This window comes from Varanus komodoensis, unplaced genomic scaffold (genome assembly GCF_004798865.1).
Source record: "Varanus komodoensis strain SLA01 unplaced genomic scaffold, ASM479886v1 scaffold37, whole genome shotgun sequence".
In the NCBI taxonomy this organism is placed as follows: domain Eukaryota; kingdom Metazoa; phylum Chordata; class Lepidosauria; order Squamata; family Varanidae; genus Varanus; species Varanus komodoensis.
In genome coordinates, this window is record NW_025335889.1 from 2,721,584 (window position 1) to 2,734,829 (window position 13,246).

Consider the following 13,246-nt stretch of genomic DNA (forward strand, 5'->3'; position numbering starts at 1 on the left):
GAGCTGAATGTGGAAAAAAATCTTGTATGCTCCATATTGTCTCAGCCACAGGAGTCCCATTATTCTACACAGGCTAGCACAAGATAGCAAAGGCAAAAAAATGAGGATTCCATTTAGAAAAATTGTCAGCGAGTCCTTCCTTTTGCTCATTCTGATCTCAATTATTTTTATTTGCAGCAGCCTTTTTGTTAATGTTAACCACTGTCAGCAATCAAGTAGCTAACAGAGAACAGGAATGTAATAAATGTCCCTTGTTTAAAAGTCAAATTTAAACACATTCTATATCTGATTATCCGAAAATGAAGTAACTTTCAAAATAATGGATAATAATTTTGCCTTTATAATTTAAGAATTCAAGTCTTGCCTTGTTCTTTTATCTGCCTTATCTGCCTAACAGTTTCTTTTAAAATTGCACATTTATCCGGTTTGACATTGAAATTGTCAATGTCGCTCAGATTAGCAGATATCAGCTCAGCCAGTTCTTCAATATATTTGCTTTCCTGTTCACGTCGACGTTTCTCTCCACTGCAGAGCAGACTGAAAACAAGAACAATTTATGAATTTAAGCCTCATGATCATAACATCTGCTTTCATATAATTTGTTTAACAAGCTATTAAAATAAATGTACAGAATATATTTGTGTCTTTAGTTTACAGTGAAAGTAACACCGAGTGAACAAAGAGGAGAAATACTGTTTCCATAAGCAATGGAGCTCACCAAGTGAGATCCAGCACCCTTCCAAATGGCACCTTCCACCCAGTAGTCAATCATGGCAGAAAAGTTTTTCCTTACAGACACTAAGGGAGGAGTGGATGAAGTTCTAGCCCATTACCCTCTTGTTTGCTTCTCAAAGCCCTTGAGGAAAAGTTGCTGCTGAGCAGTAAAATCATATCAATGTTTCTCAAACTTCAATGTTTCTCACAGCAACAGGAAATCAACAGAGCCTCAACAAGAAAGCCTAAAGACACTTCATGAAATCTATGTGAAATTCATACATCAGGGAGACATCAGAATAGGAATACTATGCACAAACAACCAGAATTATAGGGGCATTCTGTGTTTGTCAAATGTTGAGTTGCACATATACAAATATAAAAGATGAATAAGAACTGAAACCACTAAAGGCAAAAATAAAGAAAAAGATTGAATGCTATCTTAAAACTTAAGTTTTCTTTTATTCAGAAAATTGATAGAACACTATATAAACCCCTCTTTTCCTCCTTCTCAAAAAACTTGCAATGGGTTAAGGGACACTTGAAACAACTGGCAGTGAGACTACTCCCGAAGAAACTGTTTGTGGACCCAGAATAACTTAGGCTGGTGAAAAACATTCCCTTTCTAGGCAAGGCTTTTGAGCAGATGGTGCCAACTAGCTCCAGGCACTCTTCAAAGGGCCTGATTATCTGGATCCATTCCAACTGGGGTTCAGGCAATAGTGGGTGATTCTTCTGAGTGGCTGGAGGAAACTCATTCTATTCTAGAAGGGATTGTACTTCCCCTGAAGGAGGAGGTTCAGGTTGCTGTTTGAGACATCTTTGTCATTTGAGACCCAGGTGGCTTCAGTAGCTCAGAGTGCCTTCCACCTACAGGCTTGAGTCTATCCTACTTGACAGTACACCTCTCCCAACCTTCATCTACCTGGACAGTACAATAAAGTTCTGAGGCATACCACTTACTGCCATCTCCAAGGAAGATTCTGATAGTGGCAGCAAGAAGCATGAAAAAGGGCATTTTCAGTGGTGGTCCCCGTTACGGAATGAATTCCCCTGAGGAGAGAGGCCTTCCTGGTGCCAACTTTACTATCTTTTCAGTACCAGGTAAAGATTTCCCTCTATTGCAAGGCATTCAATAAGTCTACTAGGGCATGCTAGTTGTTAAAGAGGTCATATGGTTTTCTTTAAGTTGTTAGTTTTTTAAAATCTGCTTTATTTATTCATTTTGTGTTTATTTTGTAAACTTTTTATGACTTTTTTTTTTAAACTGAAGTATCAGTATATACAAAATTTTAGAGACAGGTATTGTTAAGCAGCAGCTCTGCCCTAAATTAATAGGGTATGACACCTTTCATTGTATTTACCGTGTCATCAAGAGAAATGGCACTAAATGTTAACATACATCTTTTTTTAAGAAAAATCTGCAATTTGCAAACGTTCCATAACAAAATATCAAACAATGAATATTCTGTACCCTGGTCCAGGGGTATCACATGGTAATGGCTTGCGTTTTCTTGACTCACTGGCCATGCTGTCCAAGGAGTTCTCCCCTAATCCACTCATTATGATCACACATCAGCAACTGAAAAAGACAACAGAGTAGGGAAGTTTCAGTTTTTTCAGGAATAAAGCATGAAAATAAAATTTAGATACATGATTAAATGTTTAGAAATGACTCAAAGATTAACTAGTTCAGTTGTTTTCAAACTGCTTTCCACAGAATACTGGGAAGAATCAATGAAGATGACAAGGAATATGACCATTAGCAAAGCTGTATAAGCATTTTTGCAACACCACACCATTACTGCCATTTTCAACGTTTTAGGATTCACTTCCATGGAGGGCAAACGCAAAAATCAATTGCTGTCTGAGATTTATTCCTTCACTCCCACAGTTAATGCAGCTAGTGGTGGGTTTGGCCTGAGTCTGCAAGAAGGCATCCAGGAAGTCACACAGCCGCAGCAAAGCAGCAGTGGCAACAGCAGCACTGGATGACAATGTGCCTTGCAACCCTGCAGAGCTTCCTCCCTTTGCAGTTGCACTGGCAAATTTATATCCTGCCTTTTTCCCCTTGAGAGGAATCCAAGGCAGCTTACATAGTCCTCTTCCACTCTATTTTATTCTCCTAACAATCCTGTAAAGTAGATTAGGGTGAGAGCCAGTAACTGGCCCAATATCACCTGGTGGACTCCATGGCTGAGCTGGGATTAGAACCAGTTCTCTTAGCTCCCCAGTCCAATACTAACTACTCCAACACACTGGCTCTCCAAACTTTATGTGAGGTTCCCTATGAAGATCTGTGTGATCTTCCCAGAGAGTCCTGTTGGACTATTTGGTTAAAGAATACAAATTTAAGAAAATAAATAAATAAATGAGATGAGCAAGAAGCTTCAGCTGGTGCAATGTATGGCTGTCTGAATGCTGATAGGGGCTACAAAATCTGAACACATACTTTGCATCACTTACACTTACTAGTTCAATCTACTGGTCTTAACCTTATGGGCTTCAGACCAGATTATCTGAATTACATTTGAATTAAATTACCCCATATAACCATGTCTGTATACTATCAAAGGTATCCTTCTTTGATACCCACCAATAAGATCAATGAGGCTGGCATGAGCTAGAGACAGACCTTCTCCGTGATAGCCCCAAATCTATCAAACTCTCCTCCAACAGACCTATGCTTTACCAGTTCTGCATGCCCATTTAGGTGGGTCTAGAATACCTAGACCCACCAAAGGTAGCCTCTTCTTCAAGGCTAGCATGGACTGCTATCATAGCTTAAGTAAAAACCTTAGCAACTGTGCAAGTTAGTTCTGAATATCAGTTATGATGTGTTCAGAATGTTCAGTATGTCATTTAAAAAGAAGCATAAAAATACCTAAAATCATCAAAATCTGTAGTGTGATTTTGAGGTATAACAGTCTGCATTGCCATTAAATTCTAGCACATTATAAAACAATGCAAGCTTATATATGGAAGATTAGCTTTTCCTTTCCATTATACTTTCTATTTTACAAATACTTATATCTCTGGCACACCTTTGATCATCTTTCTCCAACTAGCAAAACTCCAGATAATTTGGACTGAAACTCCCAGAATTCCTGATGATTAACTATGCTGGCTAAGAGTTGATGGGAGTTCTAATGTCTGAGAGGGCATCTGGTAAAGAAAAGCTGCTTTAGGTATATCCAAGAAATAGGAGAAAATCTTGTTACTTTTGTACTTCACAAAAATTGTAGGATTCTCAGTCATAACACTGTTGTTATACTTCTATTAGTTCTTTGAAGTTTTGTTTTTTAGATACATTTCAGGATTTTATTGCCTGTTGGAACAGCAAAGATGGATATAGTTGTGTATTTGAAAGATGATCAATTACTTCTTGATATCACAGAGTAACTGGTGCTTCATCATTAAAAAGGCAACACACTAGCTAATACTAGCACAAGGATTAACTAAACCCCAAAACTGACAGTTTTTTGTTATCAGCTATCTTAATTAACTTTATAAGTAGTTAAGTTGTCATTGTGCATGGCATTTCCCCCTATTCTTTTGATGAATTCTTATTTTTGCAACATTATGTAATATTATGCACTATGATAAAAATAAAGAGTTTAAAAATAATTTGCATGACCACTAGAAATCACTGAAAAAAACAAATTGTGAGTTACATATTTGCCACTAGATGGCAGAACAGTACCAAACATCAGGAAAACTTACATTTAAAAGGGCAGCAAAATCATTAAAGTGGCAGGCTTTTTAGGTAGACATGCAAGATCAAACAGCTGAAGGTTGAGTTATGCACATGATACAAGATCAGTCTCATTGAGACAGCACCTTAGGTGTTTTCTAAGATCCTATGTGCATGTTTTTAAAGTTCCAACATCTGAAATAAGTATTACCATAGATTGCAATACTTGGCTCTGCTCTCATAGCAACTCGATTCCTAAATGGATGTAAAATCTTGTAGCACTAGAAGCTGCCATAGAAAGAGCCAGTAAGTATGCAAGATCTGGAAGAATGAAGGCAATGCAGATGTCAGAAATCCAGTAATCAGTTCTCTATTTAGAATAAGCTCCTCAATACCCTCAACAAAATGCACGATATTTTTGTGGGGTACTCATTTGAACAGCAAAGTATGATCACAGATTAACTTTGCAGTGTAGTGCTTAATAAAGATCTCTCTGAACTTCAGGATATTATGTTCCAGCATACCATGTTCCAGCATATAAAAAACTATGTCTGAATTTTCTTTGTGTTAGCTCACTTACTGTGCTGCCAATAGGGAGAATGAAAGTGTGTTCCACACCTCCATGTAATATACATCTCTGTTCTGCCTTTAGGTGCACTTAAAACTTGGAGCAACATCCACAAAGCCATGAAGTCAGAATGTTTTAAATGCAGGTTATTTATCAGTTCTTATAGTTAGTCTGCTTTTATCTGTGTTTTATTACCAGTGTGGTTACATTTTGAAATAAAGCATATCTTGTCAGGAACTGGAGAGCTCAAACAAGGGACACTGCTTCAAAATGAGAAATAGCTAGCAAGTCTATTTCCCTGGCAACAGAACTCTAATATACACTACACAGACTTCCATCATTTCCCAATAATACAATAGACGCTTTCGTGCTATGGAAAGCAATGTGATTCTGCAGCCAATTTGCCAAGGAAGCCCAGAGAGGCTGTTCTCTTGTTGCTTAGGGCCCTATACTGGAAACCCTTTGCTGTTTTTGATGCAGCAAGAGACCTTTGCAACTGAGCCAATTATCCAATTAATTATTAATGCAAAAATTACTCATTAAAAACACAGAAAGTTGCCATGTTGATCTGAATGTATAATGACTTAACAGTTGCTTGACTTTTAAAATATATTTTATTGCTTACATTTATGGTTTATTTAAAGCACACTGTTTCTGAAAGTTTTTCTAAAGAACAGAGAGTTTTTCCAGTTTGAGTCAGTTAACAAGTCAATGCAGCAACGTGTGGGTTAATGAATCTAATTACAAATCAAAGGTTAACTCTGTGTTAATCCTGTAAACAAAGTCAGAATGACCAGACTCAGACATTACAATAACATGGTTAATTAACCAATAATGTCCCTCAATGACACGCAAACCAGGTCATATCAAGCAGTCTGCTTATAAATAAAAAGGATGCCATTGAACACTCTGAGTTCTAGAATTTCACAGCAATATAAAAGTGTTATTTTTGTTTATTGGAAGATTTCAAATCATTTCATCTTTGCAAACTCTCAGATTACCTCCCAAGTAACACTGTTCTACATAGTACTGTTTATAAAGTTCCGGAAACATGTTGAATTCTTTGGGAAAAGTGAAGTTGGCATTGATCCAGAGATTAACCACTGATATTGGGGGGGGGGGGTTAAGCTATGTAAGAAAACACCTCCTTCTATGTGTTACCATAATTCCTATGGCTGGTCAAATTGTTTCTTCCCATGCTTTCTATCTCCAGTCTCTTTGGACCCATGGGCACAACAGGGTATTTAAGCACTCAACAAATCCATTTTATTGATCCAGTCAAAACATCTCATAATACAAAGTAAAATACAAGGCCATCACTAATAGAAATAAAGTTCTAAAACCATCCTACAAGATCAAATAACTGTTAAACAAAATCTGAACAAAACATAGAATTAATTAGATACCACTTCAACTCGTATTATTGCTCTCCATAGTTATCTAGCTAAAATTCGCTAACAAACTCTTTCATATAAGAAAGGAGTACTTTGTATCCAGATGATCTTCATGGATACAGAGAAATTAAAGGATTAATTAACTCCTTATGGAGATCACAGAGGAAATTACATCATGACTTACAGTTTCAATTTCTTCTAAAACAGAAGGATCATATTTGTTGGAATTGATTTATTTTATTTTAAACATTGTATATGCTGCCTATCTTGCCAACATCATCCCTATAATATGGAATAAGGTAATCTCTACATGTCCATCACCCCCGGGAGGGCTGAAGGTAATACATTAATATGTGCAAGAGCACATTTTCTATACTTTCTATACTCTGAATATTTATTTTTTTCAAGTGTTTCAGAGTTTACAGAAATGTGATTGATGCCAATGACAGCAGAGAACAGGTGTTATTAAGGTAATGCAAATGAATGTTGAAAATCTTAATCTTTAATACACTGAATAAAACAAAATCTTCTTGTATGGGGAAATCCCTAAAATATATACACTATTCATTTAGCATCTTCATCCATACACTTAAATGGAAATCTAAATGAACAATAATATGAGAGAGAACTGGAAGAGTGAACAAGAAACGTTAAAACAAAGAACTGGACTCCAAGCTCTGGCTTCTGCAGAATACAAAGTTGCCCCAAGCCAGAAAAGTACAGCTGTCCACATCTCCGAAACCCCCAAGGAGCACCCTTAAGAAAGCTGACATAACTTTTCCACATTTAGTTTGTAAACTGTAACCCAACTGTGAATGTCTGTCTAAAGACCAATTGCATTTTTTAATATAGGGAATACTAAAACCTTGATCTCATCACAGTTAACTGAAGCAGCTTCTTTTTTACAGTAACTGGAAATTTTCTCTAACAAATGTTTCAACCTATCTGAGTTGGAGAAAAAGAGCATCAGCATAAAGAGGAATCCTGGTTTTTGTGTGTTTCAGTGCATGGAATTCACGAGAGTCAAAATGGTGAGCAAGATCATTAAAATATAAATTAAACAAAAGGAGAACTGGGAGGGGGGGTTACCAAGGAAAATGTTTTCCCGACTTCAGTCCCAGGCACAACCACTCTGTTTCTCATCTGACACTCCTACCCGCTCCCCTGCCATCAAATCCTCTGGTGATGGAAGGGGCATGTGCATTCTGTGTGAATGCATGTGCATTCATACTAGAATGAAGTAAAGAGCTGGAAAGAGGCAGAAAAAGAGCAAGGCTAGGGAATTGGTAAAAAGAAAAACAAGTGAAAAGGCAAGACTAAACACGCGGAAGGATAAAAGGGGTGAAATGGTGAGAAGAGGTGGGAAGATAGAAAAAGCAGATCTAAAAGCTAGGAGGGAAGAAATGGAAGGAAAGAGGTTCAGCAGTAAGAGAAAGGCTAGACACTGGGAGGAAGATGAGGTAGAGAGGAAAGAAAGAGCAAGACTAGGAATGTGGAAAAAACAACCATTTTTCTCTCTTCTAGCTTGCAGAAGATTTATCAGCTGAAAATTCAGGAATGAAAACAGAACCTGGTAATATTGTTCAGTTTTAATTAAAAATAAACACAAAGGGAGTGCAGAGCTTTACAGGTACCACTGGAGAGCCCTGTAAGCACCACACTGGGGACTCCTATTTGATATTTCACCATTTGTGTTCAATTGCATGTACATACATTCTGACTGCCTCACTAGATCATTTCATACATCTGATAAAGCAAACTTTTGTCAATAAATCTCTCCTCTAACAACAAACAATTTCATCTTTTAAGATGCCAGGAGAATCAATCATTTTTATTGCAACATATTTTCCTGAATTTATGTGTTCAAGAAGAGTTCTTACCAGTTTTTGAAACTCTGGCTTTGAGAACTGGTGAGCTTTATATTAGTAGGATCAGCCCAGCCACTTCTTGGTCTTCATGTAGCAAAGTCCATTTCAACTCCATGTCCTACGCTAAAAAAAAGCCCATTAAATTATACATATATCATTTTGCACTTGAATTGGGCGTATTAAATATTAGTGTTAGAGGTACATATGGAAGCAGTATCCTATAAGGAAGGAATGTACTTGGCTTTAAAGAAAGTGGATACTAGAAACGTAATAGCTCCTGCAGTGATAGTGTACCACTTGAATGAGGCTGTGACAAAGTACAACTAAGACTGTGTGCCTGATAGTATCGCATTTAGCAATAAGAACTAGAAATACTGCACCTGTCTTCGTCCTCTTCTGGCAGTCATTCTTGACACTTAAATCACAACCACTGTGATATGGTCAGACATCAAGCTGATTTGTGTTAAGAATATCACCAGTGGAGACTATTGTTTGAAGAACAAGTTTTTAACAAGTATAACAAGTTAGCAACAACAACAAAAATGCATGGCAGGTTCTTACAAGTTAGCGGCCTTTCTCTGACATTAGATCATAGGCATGTTAATTCCCCAGCAGCAATCTAAAATAAAAAGCTAGCTATGTGTCTGCTACTTTTTCCTATACATAACAGAATTCCTGTTCGACACTTATAACAAAAGCTTGAATTGTATCCACTAAAGGTGGCATTTTGTCTTGTGTCACGTGTACACTATTTGCAATGCAGTCATTTCTTCCTATGATTCTTACTGTTTTAATTTGGTTCTAAAAATTCAAGATCTGTGCTTCTTTTTGGTTGGTGTAACTACATGCTGGCTTTAAGAAGCAAGCTCCTTCAGAAATGGTAATCTTTCAGGAAACTGTACATAAGAGTTCTGGCTTAGCCAAAGGTCCATACAGTCTAGCATTGTTTTGCACTGCAGCCACAAGCATGGCATGAAGACAAATAGCCCTTACCCTTTTTATGTCTACACAATTAATATTATGTTGCTTATAGTAGGAGTCCGAACTACAATATCCAACACCACCTGCAAGCCTCTTCACTCCATACTTTCTTCAAAACTTATTTTTAATAAAAACTCTGAAAAACATTAGGGTCCTTGCTTCCACTTCCAGAAACTGATCAGTAAGTGGGAAGAGATACCCAATTTTCCACCCTCACAAACATTTCCCCTTCAGCCTTTCTGTCTCTCCTTCTGTAGCTCCATACTCTATTTACACTATTTTTCTCTCACAACCCCTTTCTTTGCTATTTCTCTCCCTTTCTCCCCCTTAGCCCATTCTTTCACTCCCATTCACCCCTTCACCTTGCTATTTCCATTCCCTGTTTCTCGTATACTTGCTTTATCTCTCCCTCAGTCTTTCCCTTGTTATTCCCCACTCTCCCAGCCTCTAACCTTGCTCTTCCTATTTGCCTCTCTCTTCCAGTTCCTAGCCTTGTTCTTTTTCTTACACTCCCAGATCCTTTTCTTTTCTTCATATGCACTTTTGGACAAAGAGACTGATGGCAGCGGAAGAGATAGGAGTGACACGTGGGACAGGGGAAAATGTCTTTCTTTGGGGACTGAGGAATTTGGGGGCTTGGGAAAGGTGTGTGTGTGTCTGTGTGTGTGTGTGTGTGTCTGTGTGTCTGTGTGGGAGAGGGAGAGGGAGAGGGAACAAACCTGAACCCGTTTCATGGCTGTTCAGGCTCAGAAGGAAATTCAGCCCATCTCCTTTTCCCTTCCATCCAACATTAATTTCCTAGACCAAGTCTGCCACTGATTCTATTGTAGATTTGATTCTACTGTAGCTACACTTAACACTCACACACAATTTATAAAGGTGTGCAGACCTTGCCTGGGACCAGTTGCCAGCCTTCTGAAACTCACATACTATCTATAGGCTGATCTTGGACTGATCTGTAGTTCCTGATCTTATTCAACAGCATAGAAAGAAATATTCAGTCATGCCTGCTACTGTTTACAGCAAGTCTGAGTAGTTGTGATCCTTTAAGACATGTTGGTCTGTAACTCCCATCATCCCTCACCACTGACTATGCAGTTTAGGGTTGATGGGACTTGTAGATCAAATCATTTGGAAGGCCACAAATTTCCTACCCCTGCTCTAGAATAACTTAGCAATTTTACATCTATGTCTAGCACCTTTAAAAAAGAAAAAAATAGTTTAGACATCCATGTTACATTCTGTATAGGAAGATACAGACTACATATGATTATGCATGGTGCTCAGGGAAGCATACACAGCATTCCCAAGTCACATCTCATCCAGGAACTGAGTAGAATCCAGAGCTTCAGAAAAGTTGACTCATCATGTGTCTTTACTACCATGCCTTCAAACCCAGTCTGTACTGTTGGTAATTTTACAAAATCTGTTCTTTTTATGTTTTTATTTTCTTGCATCCATAAGCCCTTTATGAGATGTTTCAGACACAAGAAAACAAAGAAAATAGTAGCATAAGTTATGTAAGTAATTTCCCAGTGTGAGGTATATCTCAGAGGACACTAACATAATTTCTATTATTAAAACAAGCAGATATTATTAAAACAAACTAAGATCTGACAGGTTCCCTTTCTTCACTTTAACCGTAAAGTTTAGAGACTAGTTTAATTCATTTTTTATCATGTTATAGAAGCTAGTTATTGAATCTGCTAGTTTTCAAGCATTGCTAATATGCTACAGAGAACTGCAGTAACTTAAGTCAAGTTCTGAATAGCAGATGTGTCTTTGAATTGATTTATTCAAAACCGCTTGAAGCACTGGGTATAACAGAGACTGTTCAAGCTAATTAGAAAAATAAATTGCTCTTGGGAAATATTTATGAGGCATTCACATGTAAAAACACATACTATGGTCCTATCCAAAATTCAGAGTTTCAAAATTGATACTTCTACTCAGACTACTTATAGATAATTACTAGTAGTCAGGTGAAGAGCTTTGTACAAGGAGATAATTTCTTAAGAAATTTAACTAAGGCTTTTCATATCAACCAGTTGCATATGCATTTGCATGCAAGTTTAACCACTCCATTGACAACACTGGCAGTAGCTGTATTTAGATGAACTAACATTACCAATTAGAGGGGTGATTGGCAATATGGTCACGTAAAGATAAGCATCAAGACTCAACTGCCTCCTAATTACATACCTTTGTTAAAGCTTTCTCTGGAACCAACCTCCACTGACCAAGGGAAATGAAATGAAAATATATATTTAAATGACTGAAATACTCCTGTGGAAATGCCTATGTCAACATCACAATTAAATTAGCCCCTTGAACAAGAAAAATATTTCCTATGATATTTACATAACAGCAACTTTCTTACTATAGTACCAGGATGGGAAAAATCTACTTCCTTCTTTCATTGCCTCTCTCCTGATATTAGAACCCAAGATCACCCACTGAAACCAAAAGGGTGGGAGATTCAGGAGAGATAAAAGGAAATACTTTTCTGCACAGCATACAGTTAAACTAGAATCTGCTTAAAGTTTGTAATGATAGCTGCTAACTTGGACCGCTCCAAAAGGAATTAAGACAATCTCAGGGAAGATAAGGCTGTCCCTGGTCATGAGGGCTGTATGCTGCCTCCAGGATCAAAGGCAGCTTGCTGCTCAATACCAATTGATGAAGAATGGAAACAGAAGTGTTATTGTGCTCATATCCCACCTGTGGACATCCCAAAGGCATCTGGTTATCCACTGGAAGAACACAAGACTCTGTAACAAAGGTTATGATCCAGAATTTGTTTTTCTTATGTTCCTGCTGAATGGCTATTAAAGGAACGTGCTTGCCAGCCACTAAGAACTTCAACTGCAACAGCAGAGAATGCAAAAGGTACTTTCCATCCCCCAAACATCTGTGTACGGTGAGTCAGTAGCAACATGAGCACCCCAGCCACTGTTCCTAAAGGAGTCTGATAATAGAGGAATCTGAGTGGTACAAAGCAAGCTATAGGGATTCAGAGTCAACAAGAAATATTTGAAAGCTGCAGAGAGAGAAGGCATTCCAGTCAGAATTTCTGCTCCAGACGCTGAACACATTTCCATGATTGGAGCTGGGTCTTCAACCTAAGTTTCAGCCATCTAAACAGCATTTAATGGCCAGAGGGTGTAGTCCTATCCATTCCTATATTTAATTTTTAAAAATTCAAAACATGCTGGCTAAGGAATGCCAGGAGTTGTAGGACTTTTTCAGATAAACTAGTGGAAAGTATAATAAATTGTTAAACACAGATCATGCATTGCTGAAGAACTGGCTCAAGCCTTTGCAATGTGAAATAAATTCCTCACCAACTTTATAGAATTATTTGAAGGTATCATCAAAAAATTATCAGATAGGAAACTAAGTCCCCTCAAAAAGATTCTGATGACTTCCACATCAATATTGTAGTATCCAATGATGGTTAGAAATAAATGATCAAAAGTGCTTGTAAGTAAACAACTAATGATGTCCCTCAAAGGACTATGAATCAAATCATCTAAAGTCATTCTGAACAGCAAGATAGCTTGGTTTGAAGTGTACATCTAAGAAAGCAAAGCAGTAACACAAAGTTCAAATAAAATTTTACCATTATTCTAAGAAATCACATAAGAACTGTAAAAACGTTGTTCATTCAGAAGTTTTATAAGAAGAGACTGCAGCCTTCGGAAACATTTTAGTAGCAACTTGAAAGAGGGCCTTCTTGCTGGCTGCTTCCTGATGGGGGAACTCCCTGCCAAGGAAGGATACATTTGCACTGTTGTCCTTCCACCAGCATGCAAAAAGCATTTTATTAGAGTGCGCATCTGGCATGCTAGAGGATCTGTTAAGCAAAAATCATTCATTTGCTCATTCATATCCTGCTTTTTGTCATCCAAGGAACTCAAGGAGCTTGCATAATACTCCTCCTCCTCTTCTCAATGTTATCCTCACAACAACAACCCTACGAGGTAGGTGGGAATGAGAGTCTGTGACTGGCCCATAGTCACCCACC

The 13,246-nt window shown here is 37.7% G+C and overlaps 1 protein-coding gene across 18 annotated transcripts in view; it reads right to left on the minus strand.

Moving 5' to 3' along the window:
- Positions 1-13,246, minus strand: part of NCOA3 (nuclear receptor coactivator 3) — a 112,772-nt gene that overhangs the window by 33,146 nt on the left and 66,380 nt on the right. For 12 of the 18 annotated variants that reach the window (XR_006415694.1, XM_044440348.1, XM_044440358.1 and 9 more), the window contains 3 exons: positions 8,251-8,361; positions 2,189-2,296; positions 365-537 (listed from right to left, as the gene is read on the minus strand). Coding sequence is in view for 17 of the 18 variants with exons in the window: in XM_044440348.1 (XP_044296283.1) it covers positions 365-537; positions 2,189-2,277 (262 nt within the window). In the remaining variant the exon portion in view is untranslated. The remainder of the gene's footprint in view (positions 1-364; positions 538-2,188; positions 2,297-8,250; positions 8,362-13,246) is intronic. The other 6 variants (XM_044440349.1, XM_044440353.1, XM_044440354.1 and 3 more) reach the window with 2 other exon arrangements.